Source organism: Eupeodes corollae, chromosome 3, assembly GCF_945859685.1.
Source record: "Eupeodes corollae chromosome 3, idEupCoro1.1, whole genome shotgun sequence".
Taxonomy (NCBI): domain Eukaryota; kingdom Metazoa; phylum Arthropoda; class Insecta; order Diptera; family Syrphidae; genus Eupeodes; species Eupeodes corollae.
Window position 1 is genome coordinate 36537959 of NC_079149.1, and position 24897 is coordinate 36562855.

General features: G+C 30.9%; 1 protein-coding gene across 1 annotated transcript in view; it reads left to right on the forward strand.

Annotated features, from left to right (window-relative positions):
* Positions 1 to 21053: 21053 nt before the first annotated feature.
* LOC129951142 (retinal homeobox protein Rx2) overlaps positions 21054 to 24897 on the forward strand; it is a 28774-nt gene continuing 24930 nt past the window's right edge. The window contains exon 1 of the mRNA XM_056063157.1: positions 21054 to 21601. Within this exon, the coding sequence (XP_055919132.1) occupies positions 21475 to 21601 (127 nt within the window). The 5' untranslated portion in view covers positions 21054 to 21474. The remainder of the gene's footprint in view (positions 21602 to 24897) is intronic.

Sequence of the window (24897 nt, forward strand, 5' to 3'; positions counted from 1 at the left end):
AGTTGATTTTAATGAAACTAGAAAAACAGGTTTAGAATAATGCCTTTGAGCCTGACGTTTTTCTATCTTTTCTTCAAAAATATATACATAATTCAATTTCGTGCAGCATGCAAGCAATAACTCATGGAATATTCACTTTCAAGGCGTCAGTCATCTCCGATTTATCTGAATAGACAAGCGACTTAAAATTTGGATACTTTGTTCGGGAAGTCCGTAAAGCTGGAAACATCACAGTTGAATTTCGAAATTTAGGGTTTAGGGCTCTTTTTGTGTTAATCTAGTGCGTTAATCCTGTATTTGTTCAAAAATCATTTGCCCCTTAAACTTGTGGTGTTCCCTGCTTGACGTCAAGCCGGAAACACCACACCTTTTGGTTCATAATTTAAAAAAACTGATGATGAGGGAGTTTAGGGCTCTTTTTGGGCTCCTTAGTTAGCGAAACTCCAAACAAGTATCTCCACCCCTTACCCCCTAAATTGAGTCGCAAAATTGAAATTTTTCGAGACTCTCTAAACCAAACAAAAGTGCTATTTTTGGACTCCTTAGTTCGCGGAACTCCAAATTGTTTCTAAGCGCATATCCCCAAACTTAAGTCGTAAAGCTTAAACTTTTTTAAATTTGAATTTACGCATATTGAGATATGAAATGTGTGCACAATTTACGCATTTTGGGAATTTACGCATATCTCAAAACGTCGGGTTAAGAATTTATCCACAGAAATTTTATTTTAAGTTTCAAATTTAAAATTTTTTCAAATTTCTTCAGGGTAATGCAATAAAAAAATATTTGAATTTTTGAAAATAATTTTTAAGGTAAAGAGATTTTTGAACCAAACCGGGATAAGAGTACTTAACTAGCATAAAATGGGCCCAGGGGCCCTACTATGTAGCTCGATTCTACTTTTGGTTCTATTCGAAACTCATTTCCGATTCTATTTTCAAATCGTTCTAAGTATGAAAGTAGAATCTGATGCCATTTATACCAACTTGTTTTCAAAAAATCTTGTACTTTCGAACGAGTATGGAGTTGTTTGACAATTTTAAAAAGAAAAAAATAGGAACAATAATAAAACATTACATTTTTGGAGAAGAATAATTATTACAAAAATGGACACAGTTGGAATTTGGTTTAATTTGCAAGGAAATTGACAAAATGATGTTCCGATTATCATTAAGTTATCAGCAGCATTGAAGTTTTTGGCAATAGGAGGTGACCTGAACCAAACTGGTTAAAACCATGTCAAAAATACTTGCCGAAGTTTTGACTTCAATCGAAAGAGTCATGTGCCCGCTGATGATGAATTTTGAAATAAATGAGGAAGAGAAAAGAAAGTCCAAACGCTATTTTTGGCAAAAATCACGAATTGCCAGTGTAATTGGGATGATAGTTGGAACTCATATTCAACATTTTACTTAAGCCTTGAGAAAAAAAAACTTCGCTTGCAAACACATTTGATGTGGAGTGATTATTTTCGATGTTTCCTTGTTTTGAATTCTACTTTTGAGTTACGTAGTTCCTCGTTTATTCGAAAGTTCATACACTGAAAAAAAAGTGACATGTAAAATTGACATTTTTGTCATATCAAATTCAATTTTGTTCAAAAATTTGAAAATAACGGAAAAAAATGTAATACTGACATGAAAAAACGTCCGTTTTATAGTTTTTATGTCAGAACTACATTAAACGCTTACACTTTTGCAATGTGTAATTTACGTTGCAATATCAAAAATTCTTATCAATTTATTTTTCAGAATCTACACCATCATTTTCACATTTTTTTAATGTATATGATAAAATTAAATGTAAATTCTGAACCATTCGTAAAATTTTGATGTTGAAAATGTAAATTGATATGCTTATGAGGTTCATTTTTACATTGTTATGTTGCAATGTTTTTTGGTATTAGTAAAAGATGCAATTCGTGGATTCTTTAAAAAAATTACAAACCGAAAATAAGATAATAACACGAAATATATAAAAAAAAATGCCGCTTTTCAATTTACGGCATAATTTCATTATTTCTGTACGAATGAATTTGATAATTACTGTACTATTAGCTAATTTTATTATATAATGTGAAAATAAAATTAATTTAAAAGCAAATATCCAAAGATCAAAAATGCGTTTTTCCATGATGTATTGTAGATGAGACATTTTTAATGTTAAAATGGCATTTATATCCGAATTGTGAAAAGAACATTTAAATTTGTACCGATAAAAATGTAAATTTTGCATGAATCATTGTAGATGGGACATTCGAATGTTAAATTGGCATTCATGTCCAAACTGTGAAAAGAACATTAAAATTTCCACAGATAAAAAATGTAATTTTTACTCGAAGTATTGTAGCTGGGATATTATGAATGTTAAATTGGCATTAATATCCAAATTGTGAAAAGAACATTAAAAATATCAAAATTAGTAATATAGATGGGACATTATGAATGTTAAATTGGCATTCATATATACAAATTGTGAAAGACGCCAAATTTAAGACGTCGAAGCGTCACGAAAACTAATGTACAAATATCTATACACATAGAACTCAACAACTGGATTTATTTTGACTGCAATTTGTTCTTTAGACTTCTTTGTCTTAAGAAATAGCGAGATAAAATATCGAAATAATTTTTTTTTTAATAATGAGCAGATAAAATCTTCAATTCAGATTTTTGATTTTCTAAAATTTGCACCTGTTTCACAAAGCTTCAAAATGTAAACAAATCTGTTTATATGGCAACTTCAAACACAAATAAAATGTAATTTTAACAAGAATCAACGTCGTTGGGATATTTTTAATGTGAAAAGAACATTAATTATATCAAAATCTCTGTAACCGCCAAATTTCAGACGTAAATGTAGTGTTGCCAGAAACATCAAATTCGTATTTCTCTAGGTTCTTAGTTTCTAATGCAAAACCCGAACAAATCCAAAAGAAAACTAGAATCCATCAGTCTGGCAGAGATACAGTGGACCTAGCACCAGTAAAATATCATTTAAAAATACACTTTCAAAATGGCTACTTAGTCCGTAGTATCGCTGACAGACCAATGGGTCTTGATTATTATAGGCACATGGCTTGTTGATGTTATGTGGGTGGACCAAGCTTCTGGTTCATCTTACCAAAATATATACGTACCGTTTGCTAATTAACTCGCTTTTCTATTCGTTTTTTGACTAAATATTTACCTAACAAAAATTGTTCAAAATGCTATTTTCATAATTGAAGTTTTTTTTTCGACAAAATATTTTTTCACTAAATTAATGATTTTATTTTCCACTTAGTGAAGAATAAGATTGTGATCATTTAATTTTATTTATTGTCAAGTTAAGCGTATTAGTTTTGAGCATTTTTTTTAGAAAAATAAACCTCTTAACTTTGGCCACCATCTTCAAACCCCAAAAATTGATCACGATACCTGAAAACAATTTAGTTAAAACGCGAATAGTTGATGTTTATGATAAAAAATTCAATCTTTATTTAAAATGGTGGTAAAAGTATAAAGGTGTGAAACTAATTTTGCACACAATTTTTGTATGCATCTTAAGATGATAAGTAAGGCTGTAGATAATTGCTAAATTTTCAACAATTTTTGTTAAGTTTATTTTTATCCTACCTATAGGTGGCCAATGAATTAATTTCTTTAATATAAATCTTCATCAGCGAAAACCATTTCAAGTAATATTTACATATGTACATATATCGTGTTCACATTTGAGAGTAAACAACAAACTACAATAATTTATAAGGTTCAAACAAATATACAACTAGCGCGATAAAATCCATAACTTGTTTTTATTTTATGCAAACCAAATCTACCAATATTCAAAATGCAAACAAATCTGTACTCTTGGTAACTTCACACACAAAAAAAATGTAATTTTAACAAGAATCAACGTCTTTGGGATATTTTCAATGTGAAAAGAACATTAATTATATCAAAATCTCTGTAACCGCCAAATTTCAGACGTAAATGTAGTGTTGCCAGAAACATAAAGTTCGTATTTATCTTGATTCTTAGTTTCCATCGAAAAACTTAACAAATCCAAAAGAAAACTAGAGTCCATCGGTCTGGCATAGATCCACAAATTGATGTTCACGATTTGCAAATGATGAATTAAATGCCAGAATTCGACCACCAGTCCACAGGTTATTGATAGCAGAATCTAGGTATGTTTCTATACAAATTTTCTTTTCGAAATTCCATAACAGACTTTTACAAAAGTTCGAACTCCTGAATACCAATTATCAAAGATCTTTTGTGGTGAACATATTTTTTGATTCATGACAGAAAATTCATTGCAGAATAACAGATCTGGCAGAATAGGCATAATTATCTACAAAGAAAATATATATTTTGAAATCTTTCATCATTACGTTTTCCGAACAAGAATACATTTAACATCCTGAAATCCACTATAATTAGAGTTCAATGGCGATAAATCTGGGAAACCAGGTTAATATCTGTATCTCCTCATAAATGGACTGGCAATTTTGAATGGACAATATAATCTGCCATAGCATATAAAATTATTTCACAAATTTGGAATAAACTTGATAACTTGGGAAAAATTTTGACGTATCGTTTGAGATATGACGTTTTATTTTTGTTGTTGGCTTGTTTTGGTGTGTTAAGATCGTTAAAACAAAATTGCATATATTATCAGAATATTACACCTTTGAGTTTAAAATATAATAACTATAACTAACGTACGGTGGAAAGTTATATCTTATTGGCAACACTACGATAGGGAGTCACGAATAGTTTCTGGAATTCTCTATTTATACTAACCCAAAAATGTTACTTTTACACGAAAAAATGTCGTTGCCATATTTTTAATGTACATACACGCACACAGAAACGTAATATTGACATGAATCAACGTATTTTGTAGTCTAACAATGTAAAAATAACATTGTATGCGTGTTGTCTTTGTCTGTTGTGTGCTAACAGGAAATTATAAATTTCATATAGCTCACCTCTCAGTTAGTGTTTCTCTTTCGTCGTGATCAGCCCAGTTCCAGTGCTAGTCCGTGAACTTATGAATCGTGATTGTTTTCTTGTAATTTTGTAAAAAAAAAACTAAAGAATAAAAACAATTATAAAAAAGCGAAGGATTGTGCCGCGATCAGTTCCGTTAGTGCGCCCTGATTATTTTGAAAAAAAAAATTAAAAAAAACAATTAGTGCTTCCCTTTCGACACCAGTAATAAAAACAACGAGAACTGGCCTCGGCAGTATACCCACTAGTGGATTTTCAAAGAAGTAAGTACCTACATTTTATAAATTTTTAATTTTTAATTATTTGATTGTGAAAATGAAAAATAAAATATCATAGCCCCCAAAATTCAGACGACAAAGCGTCACAAATGCACACTTAATTTAATATAAAAACGCTCACACAATGTCATTTTTACATGAATCAATGAATTTGGGATACCCAATAATGTGAAAATGACATTGTCTGTATTTACTGTTAGTGGGGACAGACGCCGAGATCAGTACAGTCTTTTCTTGAAATTGTTATTTTAAAAAGAAACTAATATGCACAAAATTGAAAATATGCATTATACATAATATATGAAACAAGACATCGCGTACCGTGATCGTGTTCTTCAAATTGTTGTTTTAAAAATATTAGTAAAACCAAAACAAGAAGTAGTATAATAATAGAATTGGTGAATAGTATAATTAAGTTAAAGACAGGGTATTTATAAATTATTCCTTTAAAAGCACACATAGTGTCATTTTGACATTATATTAGTATCTTAAATGGTAAAATTGATTCATGTAAAAAGAATGTCATTTTCACATCTCAAATATGTATATTGATTCATATTAAAAAAATGTCGTTTTCACATTATAGCAGTATTTCAAATACATTGAATCTATTGTAGGCACGTACAAAATTACGTTATGGAACTACTGCACTACATTGATTCATGTAACATTCTAGTGTGTCAATTTTGTTTTGTTCAACTTCTTAGAAACTTAAAAAATAGGATGATTGTTAATTAATATAATCTTTTATCAAATATCTGTTGCAAATTTTATCTCAAACTTATCTTAATATCTTTATATCAGATCAATTACGACTTTGGGATTATGTTTCCCAACAAATCCTACGAATTAATTAACAAATGGGATGAATTAGAAACAATCTTTTTGCGTATTACGACGCAAATATCAAGGACAAAAGATTCCGCAGTTTGTTGGATACTTTTAGAGACGAAAACGTCAACAAAAGTAAGTCAGCAATACTATAAAATATTTTTTTATATTTACTAAGCCATATTCATTTTCAGATTCTAGAGATTGTATTTTGACAATGTTGCTGAACGCAATTTTGAAACCAACGGCGAGGTTCGTTGCAAAAAAAGAAGGGAAGTCAGTAGTACATAAAACAACTGTTACCGATGCCATCAACAGTAGTATTATCCACCTGAGAACCATTAACGACTTGGTGCTGACGAGAGAAAACAAATTGAAGACATTGATTCTCAACAAGAATACGATCCAACCGTACATTTTCGTAGTAGGATCAAAGATAACAACATTGAAAGAGTTTTATGTAAGTTTCGGCAACAATATACTGAAATGTAATTCTTTTTTATCGGCTCTCGATATATGTTTTAAGGTTTTTCAAATATTCCAACTAAAATATCCAAAAGAATCAGCACTGAGTTGGTTTTTCATTTAAAACCATATTTTTGAAATTTCGACAATCTTCGATGAAAAGAGCCCGACATTAGCCGTGCTTATACAAGATTTAAAAAATAAAATCCTTCATTCCTCTCAAATCTAAAATAACCCTACTTTTCAATTTCTAAGAACTATACTTACGTTTCAAACCCTAAGAACTATCCTCACTTTTAAAAAAACATTAAGATTTTAATTTCAACTTTGCTATGCCAGCATCTAAGTTCAAAGATCTATCCTTACGTTTCAAGTTCTAAGAACTATCCTAACTTTAAAAAGAAACTTATTATTACTTGTTATTCAAAAAAGTTTTCGAAATTTCAAAAATGGTTGATATTAATTCTGAATATTTCTTAAAATTATAAAATATTAAATTCATAATGACCTTAAATTGTTTTGTTTGTAATACTAGCTTTCAAGAACTATCCCTTCTTTGCAAACATTTCAAACTTATTCATGGGTTAGACTCTTATAGCAAATTCAAGTGCATTGCAGACTGTAATCAAATTTTTTCAAACATAAGTTCATTTCAAAGACACACTAAAAGCCATTTAAAGAATATGTTACAGAGTATTAATATTAACGAAGAACGAAATTCAGAAAATATAAATTCAGAATGTATTAATTTAAATAGTGATGATTTACTTTCATGCGATATACCAATTGTACTAGAAAATGATGTCTCAAACCTAAAAACAATTACCTTTATCGAATCACAATGTTTAATTTCGAAGACAAGCAAGGAATTTTCCGTGAATTTACATAAAAGAAACAATATTACCCGAAAGGATGTTTTAGACATTCAACAAGGTGTTTACGAATTTTCTAAACGATCATCAATTTGGTCTACCAAATGTAACTAAATTCGAGCGTTCTTATTTTTTCAATTTAGAAAATTGTAGTTATAAGAAATATATCCTAAATTTTTTAACTCGTAAAACTGATTTCACTAACAATTTGGCCACTAAAGCCTTGACATTTAAAGGGTCGACCTACAAAATTAGATATTTCTTAACAATAACTAAAAACGAAACTATTGACCTTTTTGAAATTTTATTTTATTTATTTATTTCTTTATTATCAAGTAAATAAATTACAAATGACAATAATTTTTGTATAAAGCCTAGCTACCAGGGACTATCAGCTAGATACATACAAATCTTAGGAGTACAAAAAAAATAATATGAGCAAATACATAGGTACAGGGTGTTATAATTTGCAAATAATAATAAACTAATGATAACATTATTTAGTGAATAATTAATTATAATAATTTGGATAATAAATGAATAACTTAAATTAGATGTTCAATTTTTAATAATTTTAATATTTTAAAAACAGTTTTTATATTAATTTCGGTTGGATTTTTTAGCAGATCGACAAATGAACAGTTTTTAAGAGTATTAGATGTCTGGTTTAACTTCTGGCATAACAATAGATGATCGAATGTAAGGGTGGAATGTGTATCACAGAGATGGCAAGCTGGCGGTGAAGATCTAGTGAAAAGATGACTGTGCGTGAGATTTGTGTGACCCATGCGGAGACGGAGAAATGATCTCATCATAACTTTAGGGCAGTTTGGCGGATAGAGCATCTGTATAGAAAGTGGGTTTATTCTGGAGTAGTGATGAACGTAATCCTTCCAGACGTCGATTTTTTTTTTGTGCCAGTTTTTATGAATTAAAGCTTTTAAATCTTTGTTGTTGTGGAGATAAAATGAAATTAGTGGTTCTTTGCTTGCCGCTTTAGCAGCCATATCGGCTGCCTCGTTACCATTAATTCCTACGTGACCAGGTATCCACATAATTTTCAGTTTAGTGGAATTTTTTATCAAGGAATCTCGGATATATTCTATGATTGGGGTTTTGTTGTTTACGTTTTTGATGGCGTAAATTGTAGATAAACTGTCAGTGCAGATTATCGTTTTTTTAAAAAGATTAATTTTTGTAGCTTGGAATACAGCTAGAGCTTCAGCCGAAAACACCGAACAAAATTGTGGCAACAATCCTTTGCTGAGGAGATTTTTATTTTCGTCTACTATAGCGAATGTAGTAAAATCATCGGTTTTTGAGCCATCGGTGAATACAAGGTTCCAATTTTCGTTTTTATATTTGTTTACTATATCCTTGTACAATGCTTGGTATGTTTGGTTGTTTGTGGAGTTTTTAGGCATCTTGTTCAGTTCCGTGTTAAATGTTGAATCTGAAATTAACCAAGGAGGATAAGTTGTAGCTTTATGGGTTCGAATATCAAGTGAGATATCCCAAGATCGAGCAATGCTTATTGCATTATATATTGTAGATTGAATTTTTGGTATCCTTTTCCGAGATAGAGTTCGTTTGGCATCGATAGAAACAGGCGATTTAGGTGAGAATATCAGCTTCGGGATTAGAAGAGAGGTTAAATAGTCAAATCTTTCCTCGATTGAAGGGAGGCCAGCTTCTGCTAACATGTTCTTAACTGGGGTAGTCCTAAATGCTTTTAGGCAACATCGGATAGCTGAGTGATACTGGGGTCTTATCAATTGGAGTGTATTGTTTGCGCATTTTCCGTAGATGACAAGGCCATAGTCGATTTTGGATAAGATAATAGATTTGATGACTCTGATAACTGCATTCATATGTGAAAAACTTTTGTTTGAAGATAAATATTTTACTATATTTAATCTGGTAACTAGGCTTTTTTTAAGCATTAAACAGTGATTCTTAAAACTAAATTTATTATCAAATATTATACCTAAAATTTTAATAAAATCAACATTATTTATATTTGTGTTATTGAAAGAAAGTGGTATTGTTTTCGGACAATTTGTTTTTTTACAAATGTGTAGAATTTTGGTTTTATCAAAGGAAATGGAAGATCCAGAAAGCTTAGACCATTCGTTAATCTCTGAAAGCACATTTGAAAACGTGTTATTTACATGTGAAATTTCTTTTGATTTTGACATAATAATCAAGTCATCGGCGTACAGGGAATGACGAAGGCTGCTAAATCTTGTTAAAATTTCACTTAGTTCGTTAAAAGCTATTATGAATATAGTGACAGAGAGTGGAGATCCTTGTGGGATACCATTCTCTGTGCCTTTTATAGATGAATAAACATTGTTTACTTTAATGCGAAATTTTCTATTTGTTAGGAAAGCTGTTATGTACTTTAACATTTTTGGACCGATTTGCCAATCTATAAGTTTTTTTATAATAATGTGTATTCCAATTCTATCAAAAGCCTTCTCAAAGTCAATTGATAGTATTGAAATATGATTTTTAGTAGAGAGAGCGGAGGTTATGAAATCGTCGACATGCAACAAAGCGTCTGTTGTTGATCGACCGTGCTTAAATGCAACTTGGTTAATGTCTGTAAGATTTTTCTTTTCTAGGTACCATAGAAGTCGTTTTGAAACAATTTTTTCTAGTACCTTACCAACGCAAGGTAATAAAGATATCGGGCGGAAACTGTTTATTTCATTTATTGGTTTTCCAGGTTTTTGGATGGGAACAATGGTCGCGGTCTTCCATGTTTGTGGAATAACTCCTTTGTCAAAAACTTGGTTGAAAAGTGAAATTAAACGCAATTTAAGTAAATGAGGTGAGTTTTTTAGCATAGGGTATGATATTCTATCGAAACCAGGTGTTTTACCTTTTGCTGAGGCAAGAACACTTTCGAGCTCAAGAATATTTATTGGAAGTTCTATAGATCGAGCAGAGGACGATAATCTGTAGGTTGGGGGAGAGTTACTATCAGAAGCATATTTGGCATTAATAAATTCAATTGGGAAATTTGAGTCTTCGGCATAAGAAGCCCATGTATTTGCAAAGTAGTTAGCTATATCGAGAGGTGAAGTAAGGGTTGTAGTTTCAGTATTCATAGAAATTAAAGAATGGGTAGTGAAGTTGCCAGTGAGAGATCTTATGCCTAACCAAAGTTGTTTTGTTGGAGTTTGAGGGTTGATGTTGGATGTAAATTTTTCATAAGATTGTTTTTTAGATATTTTGGCTGCCTTGCGAAATGCTGCGTTAGATTTACGATAAGCTATAAGATTACCTTGGCTTGGAGATTTTTTGAAGTTTTGCCAGGCTTTTTGTTTGACCTGTCGGAGATTTTTTATTTCTTCATTGAACCAAGGTAAATTCCTTTTTGGGCAGGGATGAGATTGAGGGATAGCTACATTAGCAGCACTTCTGATACATTTAGTGATAATTGCTGCTTCCTGATTGATATTTAAAGATGGTGAGGTAGAGATTAAACGATCATTAATTTTAGTTTGAAAGATAGGCCAGTCAGCTCTGTCAGTCTGATACTTTGGCTTGCTTTTTTGTATATTGTTTCTAGATCCAAGATTAATAGTGGTAACAATCGGATAATGGTCACTGCCATGTAAATCAGGAAGTACTTGCCAAGTGGAAATGGGATAAAGCTGGGGGGACACAAGAGAGAGGTCGACATGTGTAAACGAGCCGTGAGTAGAAAAGTGGGTGGGGGAGCCATCATTTAATATGGCAAGGTTTGAGGTGGACAAAAAATTTTCAACGATTTTTCCCCTTGAATTGGTTATTGGAGATCCCCATATGGGACTCCAAGAATTAAAGTCGCCTGTTAACAGCACAGGAGTCTGAATGCTATTGGTAATAGCTTCTATATCATATGCGGAAAAACTTTGGCCTGGAGGAATATATAAAGATAGAATGGTAATTTTACTTGTTAGTTCAATTTCAACTGCAATAGTAGAAATTGGTGAATTAATTTGGATATGTTTGTGAGGAATGGAATTATGGACTAAAAGCCCAGTGCCTTGCTTGGCAGATGAATTTATTGGGAGATTGTGGAAAAATGAAGAATAATGTTTTGGTGGGTGTGAGTTAGAATTGTTATGTAAATGAGTTTCTTGTAAAGAGATGATTGAAGGTTTGAGATCATTTATTAATAACTGCAGTTCGTGAAAGTTATTAAAATAACCGTTTAGGTTCCATTGCAAAACCTTGAGCATAACTGTCATACGAAAAATCATTAAAAACAATATAATTAAATATTGGGATAAGATTTGAACTGCAGAAAAATCATTTGTCAGCGTCGGCCTCCATCGGTGGACGAAAAACAACACCCTTTACTGTCCAAAACTCCAACACAAGATCGAAAGTAGCATGAGAGACAATTGGTGCAATCAATTAATCATAGCTCCACTCAACCCTCAGGCCCCGAACCTGTTATGAAGCATAATAGGACAGCAGAGTGAAATTCTCACCACCGATGGAGGCGTTGGGCTGACAAAGACAAGTTTACTTACGTATCGTTATCTACATTCATATCGGAATAAAAAAAGCTTTGTTGTTCAGAGAACATTTGAGATGTGTTGTTTTGTTGCTGAGAGATAATTTGAGAAGAAGAGTTGTTTTGTTGTTGAGAGATAATTTCAGAAGAAATGTTGTTTAGTTGATGGGAAATTGTGATTGAAGAGTTTGGATTATTTATGTTAATTTCGTTAATATTAGCTTGTAAAGGGGGGTTTGAAGGGGGAATACATTGAACAGTTGGATTATTTGCGTTTGATAGATTTGTTTGGCGTGAAGGAATGGGAGGTAGTAGGGAGGAGGGGGTGGATTGAGGTTGGGATTTGTGAGTTTCGTTTGTAATTTGATTATTTTTTTGGTTTTTCTTTTCGATATTATTATTTTTTTGTTGGTAATTATTTTTTTCTGAGCTAATGTTATTTTTCGTTAGGAGGGTAGACTTGTTATCTATGTTATAATTTTGTTTGGATGGGTTTAGTGTGTTTGCTGTTAAGAAATTTGGATTTACTGTTTGTTTAGTGACGTCAGCGAATGAACCGGTTGATATTTTGGGTTGTATAGGATTGCTCTCCCTATGTAAGCGTTTTGCTTCTGAAATTGTACATTTATTTCTAGTTTGAATAGTTAATATTTCTTTCATTTGTACGTATTTGGGACATGTTTTATCAGAGGAGCGATGTGGCTCACTGCAATTTGCACACATGGTGCGGTTACAAGGGTCAGGGACGTGAGGAGGTAGGCTACACGTTTCACAAGTTGGGTTAGCGGAACATTTTTTAGTTGTGTGTCCCAGAAGTTGGCAGTTTCTGCACCTCATGGGATTAGGGATATATTCATTAACCTTAGCATTGTACCAGCCAATTAAAACGGTTTCAGGTGGTTGGAAACGGTCAAACGTAAATAACATTAATCCTGTCGGCTTTTGTTTACCTTCTTGTAATTTTGTAAATTTATATATTTCGGTAACTCCTTGTGTTTTCATCTCCGACACAATTTCAGTTTCTTCGACATTAATTAACCATGGAGCGTAGACTATTCCCTTGGAGGAATTAAGTCGCTCGTGGAGGGATACAGTGACAGGGCAGAGGTTGGAGAGGTTGGTAACAGCTAAGAATCTGTCCGCAACTGTTTGATCTTTTGTTAAAATGAGGAGCCTACCATCCCGTAATTGAGATATACTTTCGTATTTTGTGCTGATTGCATCGATAGCTTTACTTAGCAAGAAAACACTCACTGAAGACAAAGGTTTATCTGGGTTCTGGGGGGCTATGAGGATAAATCGGGGGTTATTTTTGGGTGTGGTGATTTTTTTAATAGCAGGAAAGTCAACGAAAGAGGAATGTCCAGTTTTAGATTTTTTAGATAGAGGTTCGGGAGGAGGATCGACGATTAGGCCGTCGAACATGTTCCCGGGCCTTAATTTTGGCCCTGGGGCCATGCTTTTAGAGGTTAGGATTCACTACACTCGCGAGGTGTAACACACGCGGAACGGGAGTAGGAGAAAAAAGCACAGAGGAGTAAAGGTATGGGAAATAAATAGAAAAAAGAGAGCGTAGGAGTACGCAAGCGAAACACAAGAGATCACAAGCCAATAAACGAGATGTTTGCTGCTTGAAAGCTAGTCGGAGACTGCTTTTTGAAATTAAAGACATATCGATAAGTAAAGTTAATCATCCTTTTATAGTTGGAAACAAAATTGAAATAATTAAATTTGAAAACCACTTTCAGTCATACTCCTTAAGAGATAGCAATAATTTATTTGAAATAATAGATATTGTTAATTTTACCAATCCTCCAATTAATTTATATTATATACCTAACGGAACCTGTTTAATACGACATAAAGTTTTTTAAAGAGGAGGGTTGAATTTAGTATAAGTAACCCTTTTGATAGTATCTTGCATCTGAATTGAATTTTCTCTGTCGCTTCAGCTTAGCACATTTTAATGAATTAGTTTTATCCCCATTAGATATGATTAAACATAGTTCTAAGACAAATTTTTTTTTTTTTTTTTTTTTTTTTTTTTTTTTTTTTTTTTTTAGTTCTAAGACAAATTAAAAAAAAATCTTCATTGCTCACCTTCTATATGTGTTCATTACAACATAATAAGTCAGTCAGTATATATTTTTTATATACACAATTTATGAAATTATAGTTTTTTTCCATTTTCCACTTATTATTATTTATGATCTTAACCCTACAAGAAATTAACTATGGGCACTTTTCCTAACTTTGTGAAGGGCCAATTTTTCAATAGCCAGTTAAACCTCAGATAGTACTTAATCTTTATTAATGTTGCTATACTAGTATTTCCTCTGATAGTTTAATTGATGATTAAATAATCGGCTATAATACTCGTTGATTTATATTTAACAAGCAAACTTAAGAAAACCTCAATTTAAAAAATTCAAGCTTTGGTTAAACTCCACAATTAATCTTTTTAATTCCTTGACATTTAAAGGGTCTGTTCACAAAATTGGATATTTGCCAACAATTACTTAATATGTTTGAAAGTAAATAACAATTTTCTGTTCCGTAAGATGTGATGTAATTTATTTTAAAAACAATTGTTAAAAAAATGTACATATATCATATTTATAATTATTTTATAATAGTTAATAAGCATATTTTGTTCATGACAACAGTAAAGATTCATCTAATCTTATCTTATCCTAATGCTATTCCTTTGAAATAATAAATTTTGATTTTGTTAATTTTAGGAGTTATCAAATTGATTAGTCTGTTAAGTACCAAATAAAGTATTATGAAAAAAATTTAACAAATCCTTTTTTATTTAAAAAAACTAATTTAAGTAATTACGAAATCAATTTAATCATGAATGTAAGTATTATTCTTCCTATGAAATGAAGTGTTTAATATAAGAAATTTTGCTAAAATTCAATATATTATTTGACATGAAACAACGTCGAAAAAACATTTAAATATTTTGTCGACGATTTTCATGTTAATATTACGTTGAATTCATATCATTTCTACATTTTTAATGCAAACATTCAATGTTGAATTTATATGACATAACGTCAAAATAACATTTGGTCATGTCCAATTTACGTTGAGTTCATGTCATAACTACATTTTTAATGTAAAAATTCAATGTCAAGTCGACATGAAACAACTACAAAATAACATTTGATCATGTCAAATTTACGTTGAGTTCATTTCATTTCTACATTTTTAATGTAAAAAATCAATGTCAGTTCGACATGAAATAACGTCAAAACAACATTTAGCATTGTCAATTTAACGTTGAATTCATGTCATTTCCACATTTTGAATGTAAAAATTTAATGTCAATTCGACATGAAACAACGTCAAAACAACATTTGGTCATGTCAATTTAACGTTGAGTTCATGTCATTTCTACATTTTAAATGTAAAATTTTAATATCAATTCGACATGAAACAATGTCAAAACAACATTTTAATATCATTTTTTGACATTGTTCATGTCCGGATAACATTGAGTTCATATCATTTTTACATTTTTAATCCAAAAATATAATGTCAAGATGACATGTTACAACATCATAATAACATTTTAATATAATTTTTTTGACATTGTTCATGTTAGGATAACGTTGAATTCATATCATTTCTACAGTTTTAATCCAAAAATTGTATGAAATGTCAATGTACATTTGACAAGTATATAATGTTAAAAGTACATTTGCAATATCAAAAGTGATATGACAGTAATGTCAAAAGTAACATTGCTCAACATCAGCTGGAAAATGTAAGCGAAAACTATCACTTTTACGGTGGTTTTTTACATTTTTTTTTTTCGGTGTAGGAATATAGTTGGCACAACTAAAACTATTCGATTCTCATTCATTTGAAAGTAATCAAATAGATACATAGCACCAATTTTTCGAATTCGAGCAATTTTATTGTAGATTCGAGTTAAATAGTAGGGCCCCTGAATTCCCCCACCATTGGAATTTTCAACTTTGCGACGTGATTAAGGGAGTAAGGGATTGATATACCAAAGTGGGTTTCACTATCTTAGGAGTACAAAAAGAGCTCTAAATTCCCTCATCATCAATTTTTTGAAATTATGGCGTCAAGATGGGAACACCACAATTTTAAGTGAGAAGAGATTTTTGATACAAGTCGGGATAAGAGAACTAAATTAGCACAAACAAACCCTAAATCACCCCATTATTAAAATTTTGAAATTGGATTGTGGTGTTTTCAGCTTTACGGACCATTGTTCAGGATCTATTCATTACAAAATGGCAACCCAAACAGACCATAAATCAAGTGACAACTGTCAAAAAGATCAACTCTGAAAAACTATTGCCAGAATGAAAGAAACTTGATTCACCGTTGACCCAAATTTAATGTAAAACAAAACACCGCCATTTACAACCACTTTCACAAATTATTTTTCACTTATAACTTAAAATTTTTAACTTTTAAATTTGTAACTACGTCTTCCTTAAATATTATTTAACTAAAGAGGCAAGTATACTTTGAAATTACACGTCCACATCAAAATTTTAGTTTTTCTTGCTCCTTTTTTTTGTGATACATTCTTATTAACAATTTTTTTACATAAACATTTTATAATGATTGCGTAAACGCCCCCAATGTACACCCATTTATTTTTTGTTTGAAGTGTATTTGCTTCCGATAAATATGGTTTAGTTACACAAGTTTGCTGTTTATACACTCAAAAGCAATAGGAACATTTTGTAAAAGAAATTTTGAAAATATAATAAATTCAAGACTCTTATGGTCATATGTTTGTATTTCCTTAAAACTCATTTTACAACAAAACTATTACAAAAACTGTAATACAATTTCGATAATGCGAAACCCATTTGAGGTTAATTATGCCCTAGAACTAGTTTTAGAAAATTCAATAATGTAGGCGTTAAAACATCCATGTTCTTAATGATTTGTTGAGAACAATATATAAAAATTATTATTGTTATTATTATTATAATTTATTGAAAGCATAATAAAATTCTACTAACAATAATTTAATAAAGCGTTAGCTACCAGGGCTTTTCGCTATTTGAAAAAATTCAAGTTTTAAATTAAATATTCTAAGTTAAGTTTAACTAAAATTACGTGAATAAGTTTTATGTTATCTTTAGATATAATTGATAAAAGTTCTGTTAAGGGTTTTCCGGATGTATTCCTTGATATTCTGTCGATGTAGTCACATTGTAGCATATGAGATATGGTGAGGGGTGTGGAGGGCGAACAAAAGTTGCATGATGGAGGAGGTTGCTTTGAAATAACATGCTCGTGAGTAATCTTTGTATGTCCCATTCTTAGCCGAATATAATTTTTGGTCCAAGATGAAGGTATGTCGCTCGGGTAAAGTGCTCTGTCTGCGTTTGGGTTGATCTTGGAATAGTGATGACGATACTCAAGCCAAGAGATTTTTAAGTTAGATCTCATCGTCGCATTGCAGTGTTTTTTAAAGTCTTTGGAATTGAAAAAATAGAAATTGAAAAGTGGCTCTTTATGAGCCTTTTTGGCTGCTAGGCAGCGAGAACGTTACCAGCGATATACATGTGTCCTGGAACCCAGGCAATTTTAAGGTTTTTCCTTTTTTCAATAAGTTTGTCACGTATGACAAGAATTATAGTAGAATAGTTGTTGATGTTTTTGAAAGCATTAATGGTTGATAAACTATCAGTGAAAATGACAGTTTTTTTGTTTTTGGCGGATTCGATTGCTTTAAGTAGTGCAAATGCTTCAGCTGTAAAGATTGATGAGGGGTTTTGCAGTAACCCTTTGGTGATGATAATGCCGTTTTCATTGACAACTGCGAAAGATGTTCCGTCTATGGTCTTAGATGCATCAGAAAATAAAAATTGCCATCCCTGTTTCTTATATTGGTCTGATGTTTCTTGAAATAGGGATTGATATATAGCTTTATTGGTGCTAGACTTAGGATAGATGTTAAAAATAGGAACAATGGCTTCGCAATGAAAATACCAAGGTGGGTATTTGCATATTTGTTTTCTGGAAGTGATGATAGGTGTGTCAAGTTTAGGTACATGATTGATGGCATTTAGAAGAGCTGAGGGATATTTTGGTATTTTTTTCCTTTTTAATATCTTGATAGCATCATCTTGGATTGGTGATGAGAATGGTGAGTTGATTTTTTGTAAAATTTGCCATGTGAGGAGATCGATTCTATCTAACAAGTTTGGAAGTCCAGTTTCAACTACAATGTTTTTAATCGGTGTTGTACGGAAGGCGCCAATGCTGGTTCGAATTGCTGCATGATATGGTGTAGAGATAAAATTCAAAACTGGTTTGGAACATTTTCCATAAATCGGAAGCCCATAAAAAATTTTAGAAAGAATAATGGAACGAATAATTGAGATAATAGTTTTAATACTGCAATTAAATTTTTTTGAACTTAAAAGCTTTATCAAGTTAACCCTGGTAGTTCGAAGCTATTATCTCAAATTTGAGTCGAAAATCATATTCTACCAACTTTTGTTAATTTTTTTCGGTTTTTAATTTTTTGTAAAAAAACTGTCAATTCGATTTTTTTTCAAAATTTTACTGAATGTTGACAACAATATTTTTTGAAAGTTAAAAGTAAATCTAAGCCAATATCTCAAAATTTTTAAAAGATATTTGAGTCGAAAATCAATTTTTACCAACTTTTATTAATTTTTGTTAAGGTTTTTATTTTTTGTAAAAAAAACTGTCAATTCGATTTTTCTCAAAATTTTATCAGATGTCAAAAACATTATTCTTCGTTGCACAAAATTTTTTTGGAGGTGAAGTCATATTTTAGTTGTAAAATTTTGGAGGTGAAATTTTGTTTCTGTTTTTTGATTTATAAAAAACCGTTAATGGATTTTTTTTTAAAAATATACTTCTTTGATATCACGTTACAATATATTAAATAAAATTTAATTCAAGTCTCTAGCGTTTTTGGTTCGTAAGATATTTAGGGTTAACTGAAATTTTCACCTTTTTTTCAAACTGCTATGGTAAAAAAAACCCACGCAATTTTCTTGAGAGCCCTTTCTGCATCTTTCTGTCTTATTATCTGTATAACAAAATTTATTTGAAACATCTTTCTAAAAATCTTTTATTTCAACTATGGGGACATTCAAACGTTGAGAAATGTCAAAATTTTCAATTTGATAAATCGGATCCATTGCAATAACTTCCTATGGGAAGTTAACAAACTTTGGAGGCTTTCGAAAATATCAGTGTTATCTTAAGTCATGTTTTTATTGAATTCAAAGTGTTTAAAAACCTAGAGCTGGCATTTGAAATTTATTTTTATAAACAAATTTGAATGGGATTTAGAAAGATTTTACTCGAAGTTGAACATAACTTTAAGGTTTAAGAGAAGTTAGCGTTTTCAACTTCTCATTTAAAACTCTGTTGTTCATCTACTCTTACCGGAAATAGTATAAGTTGACGAAAAAACTCAGAACTTAAAATGTAGATTTTATTTTGATAACTTCTTACACTTAAAAATGTTATTGTTAAATAAAACATTTTTTCTGCAAAATTAATATAAGAACAAACATTCCAATTGTTGATCATACCAAAGTTGTGAAAAAAGCCTGCATGCACGTTTTTCAAAAATAATATTTATGTAGCTTCAACTAAACATATTTGCTAAGAATTTTTTAAAATATCAACAAATTTAGCCTATTAGCTGCAAATATAACAGACGTTTGATTATAACAAATAAGTAAAAAGTATGCTTTCTTTTTTTATTTTTTCAACTCTCGAGTTGCATTCAAAACGTTGATCAGCTTGAGAGTTCACTTCGATTTAAGCAATCAAAGAATAACGGCTCAGTGATTATAACACAAAAATCACTCAGGGCAGTTCTCCATTTTTATCTTTCGTTTTTTGAAACATACATAATAATAACTTAAACAAAATAAACTAACACCTGGTAAAGCACCCTCTCAATATTAAGAATTTCTAAATCAATTGTTTCTCCACTATTTGTTTATATTAACATAGTAGTTAACTGATCAAAAATATACACTGTGTTCCTCCAAAAAACACACTGCTGTATCATCAAACCTACTGTCATTCAGTATCATACAATTTTACTTATATCTATTATATTCGCATCATCCCCTACACTTATTTCCACTAAAACCATCAACTTGTCAATGAATTTTCATCGTTTTCCCGTTACGCAGGATACGCGACACTCATTTATAATCCTTTGTCAAATAAACCATATTTACATTTGAAATTATCACCCAATTTCGATGTCATTCCTACTAAATACGATGATGATTATTTTATTGCCCGTCATATTTACCTGTTGTATGTAACACGACAAAAACCACGTGCTATCCTCAGCCATCCATGGTCATGTTTTCCGCGAAGCCTTCACTCGTCGCCGTTGCCGATATGATGCGCAACCCTTAAAAATATGTTTGCATTGCGCAAAATCAACACCACCATGATACCGTGTCCCAGTAATAAGTTTGTTGGTGTGCGAAACTGGAGAAATAATATTTACACTAGAGCCACCCTAAAAAAATACAAATTTTCCTTCAGCCACCCTTAAATAAAAACAATATGGGAAATTCTCACAAATACCATTTCATATAAAAGGACACTCATACACATTCGTGAATTGTGCATTCCTTGTTTCTGATTGCTCATAGAATCTATCCGTTGTCATGTCAACCACACAACACACAATTAAACATTGACAACATACTCATACATATTTGTAAGATAAACCACCCTTAAGATGGATGCACAATAGAAATATGTGTGTGTGTGCATGTGAACTAGAAAGCACACCCCTCAAAAATATCCTTAGAATAACCAAATGAACACAGACACTTTGTACATGCATCTAAGCGAGAAGAAAGTCCCATCCCCTGAGAGAAACCTCTTTAGCTCTTAGGTACCTAGACCTTACCTATGGTTTTCACAACACAACCAACAACAATCAAAAAGGAAAACCTACCCCTATAGTCCTTTATTTTGGGTTAGTGAATGAATTATGCGTATTTAATGCAACGACTATTACTGTTGAATACTCAGTCGGTGATTGATGGTTGTCCGTTGACGTTATTCAAACAACGCAAACAATCCGCCAACGCGTTCATTATTATTATTTATATAAATTAAATCAATTACAACGTTAATTTAATGTTTTATACGTGTGAGTGTGTCTGTGCTTAATAATTATTATTGTGATTGATTAATTGAAACATTACAATTATATTATCAAACAAAAAAATATCCTGTCTGTCTTTAAATTATAGCAACAATACAAAGGATTTAATAACAAAAATTTAATAAATATATTAATGTGGAATAACATCTACACGAAGGATATTCAACAACGCACAATCGATATTTTTGGATTATAACAAAAAAAAAAAAAAAACAAAAATCTTAAAAAATTCATTTAAGTGTTTAAATAAAGTGATAATTTTATTAATATTTTTCATCAAGTGAAATAAAAATATTAACTATTTTTCAAAATGATGTCAACAACTACAGCGCATTCATCCGTGGGGCCTTTAAGGCCGTCGCAAGATGCTCCAGTATCAAGACCTCGAGCTGTTTATAGCATCGATCAAATTTTAGGAAATCAAAGCCGAAGAAGTGGTAAGGATAATATTTTATTTGTTAATTAAACTAGATACACTAATCATGCTATTCAAGAAAATTAATTATGATAATGGATACAAATGTGTTTAATTTATTGAAAAATAAGATCAAGATCCGTCGGTGGCTCAATCAATCACGGAATCACAGTAAAAAATTCACAAACAAATTGAAACACTGTTAATACTTTTTATTTGAACAAGCTTTGAACTTCTCTAAATAAATTAAGTCCTTAGCCAAATGTTATGTACTTATGACAAATGAATTTAGAATTTCATAATTTCAAACTTTTAAGATATTTAAAATGCATAAACATTGAGTTTTGGTTGAACGTAATGGCACTTCACTTTTTGATTTCTAATATTTGATAAAGTAGGACTAGCTTAGTTCTTGTCACCTTTTGTACAAATTTTAAGAAAATATTCTTACAAAACGACAAGCAAAGGAATGTTACTTTCGACATTTTTAAATTGATCTTAAACTGAACCCATGTGTGTGATTTATTGGATCAAAAAACATTTTCAAAAAGTTGATAGTTTCAGGGATCCGTCAGATATAATTTAAAAAAAACGCCCAACGTGAATCTGCTCAAAACCTTAACTTCCAAGTTTGAACTCAATCGACTCAATGGTTTAGGCTGAAGAAGCGTGGACAGACAGGACAGACCGGACTTCAATACCATCGTAATATCATGTTTGATTAAAATCTCGAGTTCGAAATTTTTAACGAACGCAAAACTTGCCATATAGTGCTTGTAAGTCGCAAGTAAAAATATTAGAGCATTGGAAGAAGTGAAGAAACAAGCAGTTTTCTCGACTTGGTAGCAGAATTCTAAGAGTTTTTTCTTAGAAATATAAATCAAATGACTTTCTGATTGATATTTAGAAATGTTCGAAATGAGCCAATTCTTCTTAATATGTCTTCAGAATGATGGTTCTTTTGCTGCATCTCCATATCATACACGTCTGTAGAAGAAAGAATAGTTCTAGACCTGCTCTCGCAATTAAGACCCGAAGTATGTCATATTCTTTCCACAAATTAAGTCTTCTATCATTGAATTGTTAGAATATAGAATGAAATTCCGCCCAAGAGAGTTGTTTTGATGTAAACACCAATTAATATGCAGTTACATTTAAAATATTAGTAGGACCAAAACAATATCAAAATGGCACGGCTTTTCCAACCATTGTAAACTTTTGTTCCATTATTTTTGAAGGTTCTAGACTATTCTATTAATGTACTAAATTTCATATGGATAAAGCCTCTAAAAAGCAGATGAGCTGGTATAATTGCGAAGTATATTTCTGTTTGTTACTCTACGAAAAAACTTACCTAGAAACTTTAAGAAATAATGTTAAAGAACAGCGATTCTTTTGTGGTGCACAAATATTTTGGAAATTGTTGTTAAAAATGGTATCTTTTCAAATACCCCATCAAGCTTTTGTTGATTCTATTTAAATCAATTCTCTCTATATGGAATAAACTTTGACTTATGTGATAATATATGATTGAGTTCATAATTCTCTGCTAACTTGCACCTAAAGAATTTTCAGTTACTTGACTAAATCTAAGCTATTACAATAATTACTTCATATGTTATTGCTGAATATACTATTTTTAAAAATATATTTAGAATATTGGAACTATTAATCGTAAATTATTTAAAATACGTTTTTTGAAATTGGTGATTCTTGGATTTTTGTAAGCACTTTTTCTTTGAATGCTAACTTAAACAGTCACTCATAATGCTTCTACAAAATATCAACTGATACTTCGTAAACGTCAAAGTTTAACATTTTACCACCCAATCAATCGATTTTTGGTAATTGAGAATGTGTCTGACTGTTTTGAATTGTTTATTTAAAGTTTAGAAAACGAATTTTAATATTAATCTACTTTTAATAGATAATTGAAACTCATAATGGAAGTAATTAATTAGATGATTTGGTTTAGTGTTTTTGAAATGAAGCGTTTTTCAATAAGATGATTAGTTTTAAAAATTATGAAAAAGAGTATTATTTTGAGAGAAAAATACAAATGGATATTTGTTTCATAGTAAACATAAAGGTCTGTCATTTATTGAAGTACCATATCCATTTCTTAAAATTAGTCATAATCAATTCTTACATTTACGGCCTTGTAGCCTGCAAGAATTGTCTTTCTAATGTGTAAATTTGATTAAGGAGTATTTATATTGATCTAAGTTTTAACATGGTTGCAAAGACGAAAGTCTTAAGGTGTTAAATTCCAAGATCTTTGTGGCCAATTGTGCAAAAAAAAAATGCAAAATTGCGATTTTTTCGTTTCTCGAAGTGTGCACCTCTCCAATCCTGTTGAATTTTAACAATTTCCACACATGGTCCGAAATTCGATCGAAAGTGATTTTAAATCACTTTTCAATTTCACGTGAAATGAAACTGCATGTTCCTAAATTCGATCGATTTCAAAAACTTCGAAATTACTTCGAACTATCAGAACTGAAGGAACGTCCATTTTTATTTTGTTTCTGAAGTAAAATGTTTGTTGTTTCGAAGATGGATCCACTATTATGTTTGGCAATTTTAAGTGAAAAAGGGAAGCAGAATTCAAGAGAAGACAAATAAGAAGACACATTAAATATATTGGATTTATCTGTCACAATGTAAGTGTGTAAAAATTATGTAGAATAGTTTCGACAATAAAGTTATTTCTTGATTTCCTATTTTAAGATTTCAGTTGAAACACGCTTTTTTAAATGTTCTAAGGGAGATAAAACCGTTTATAATACCATCATTGATTCCTACAAATCAAAAACTTGCTGAAACCCTCCGATTCCTAGCAGAAGAAAGCTATCAAAGATCAATTCACAGAAATAAAAATGGAACAAACCGAAATACACAACATCCATTTTCATGTTCGAAAATGCAATTCACAATAACGAATTATGGAACACCCAAATTCACTTCCGCAAAGTGTATTCACAATAAGCTCAATGAATGTCATAATTCTTTAGAAGATTTTTCGATAAAAATTATGATCATAATTTCGTTTTTCAAGATCCCAAGGAGTCGAGATATTACGTTGTTGGTAATCAAACGGCTTGAGTTCTTATAAGTTAATAGAAATTTCAATGTGTAATGCATAGTTCTAAAGATTGTCATCATTATGGGATATGACAGCAATGTTCTCAATTGATCTTGATCGATGCCTATCACTGTTTCGATTCTTACCTTCACTAACTAATTGTTTCACTTGCTTAAGTTCTTCCATCAGTTCTACGAAAGCGTTCTTTATGACAATCAAAAATTGCTTTAGTT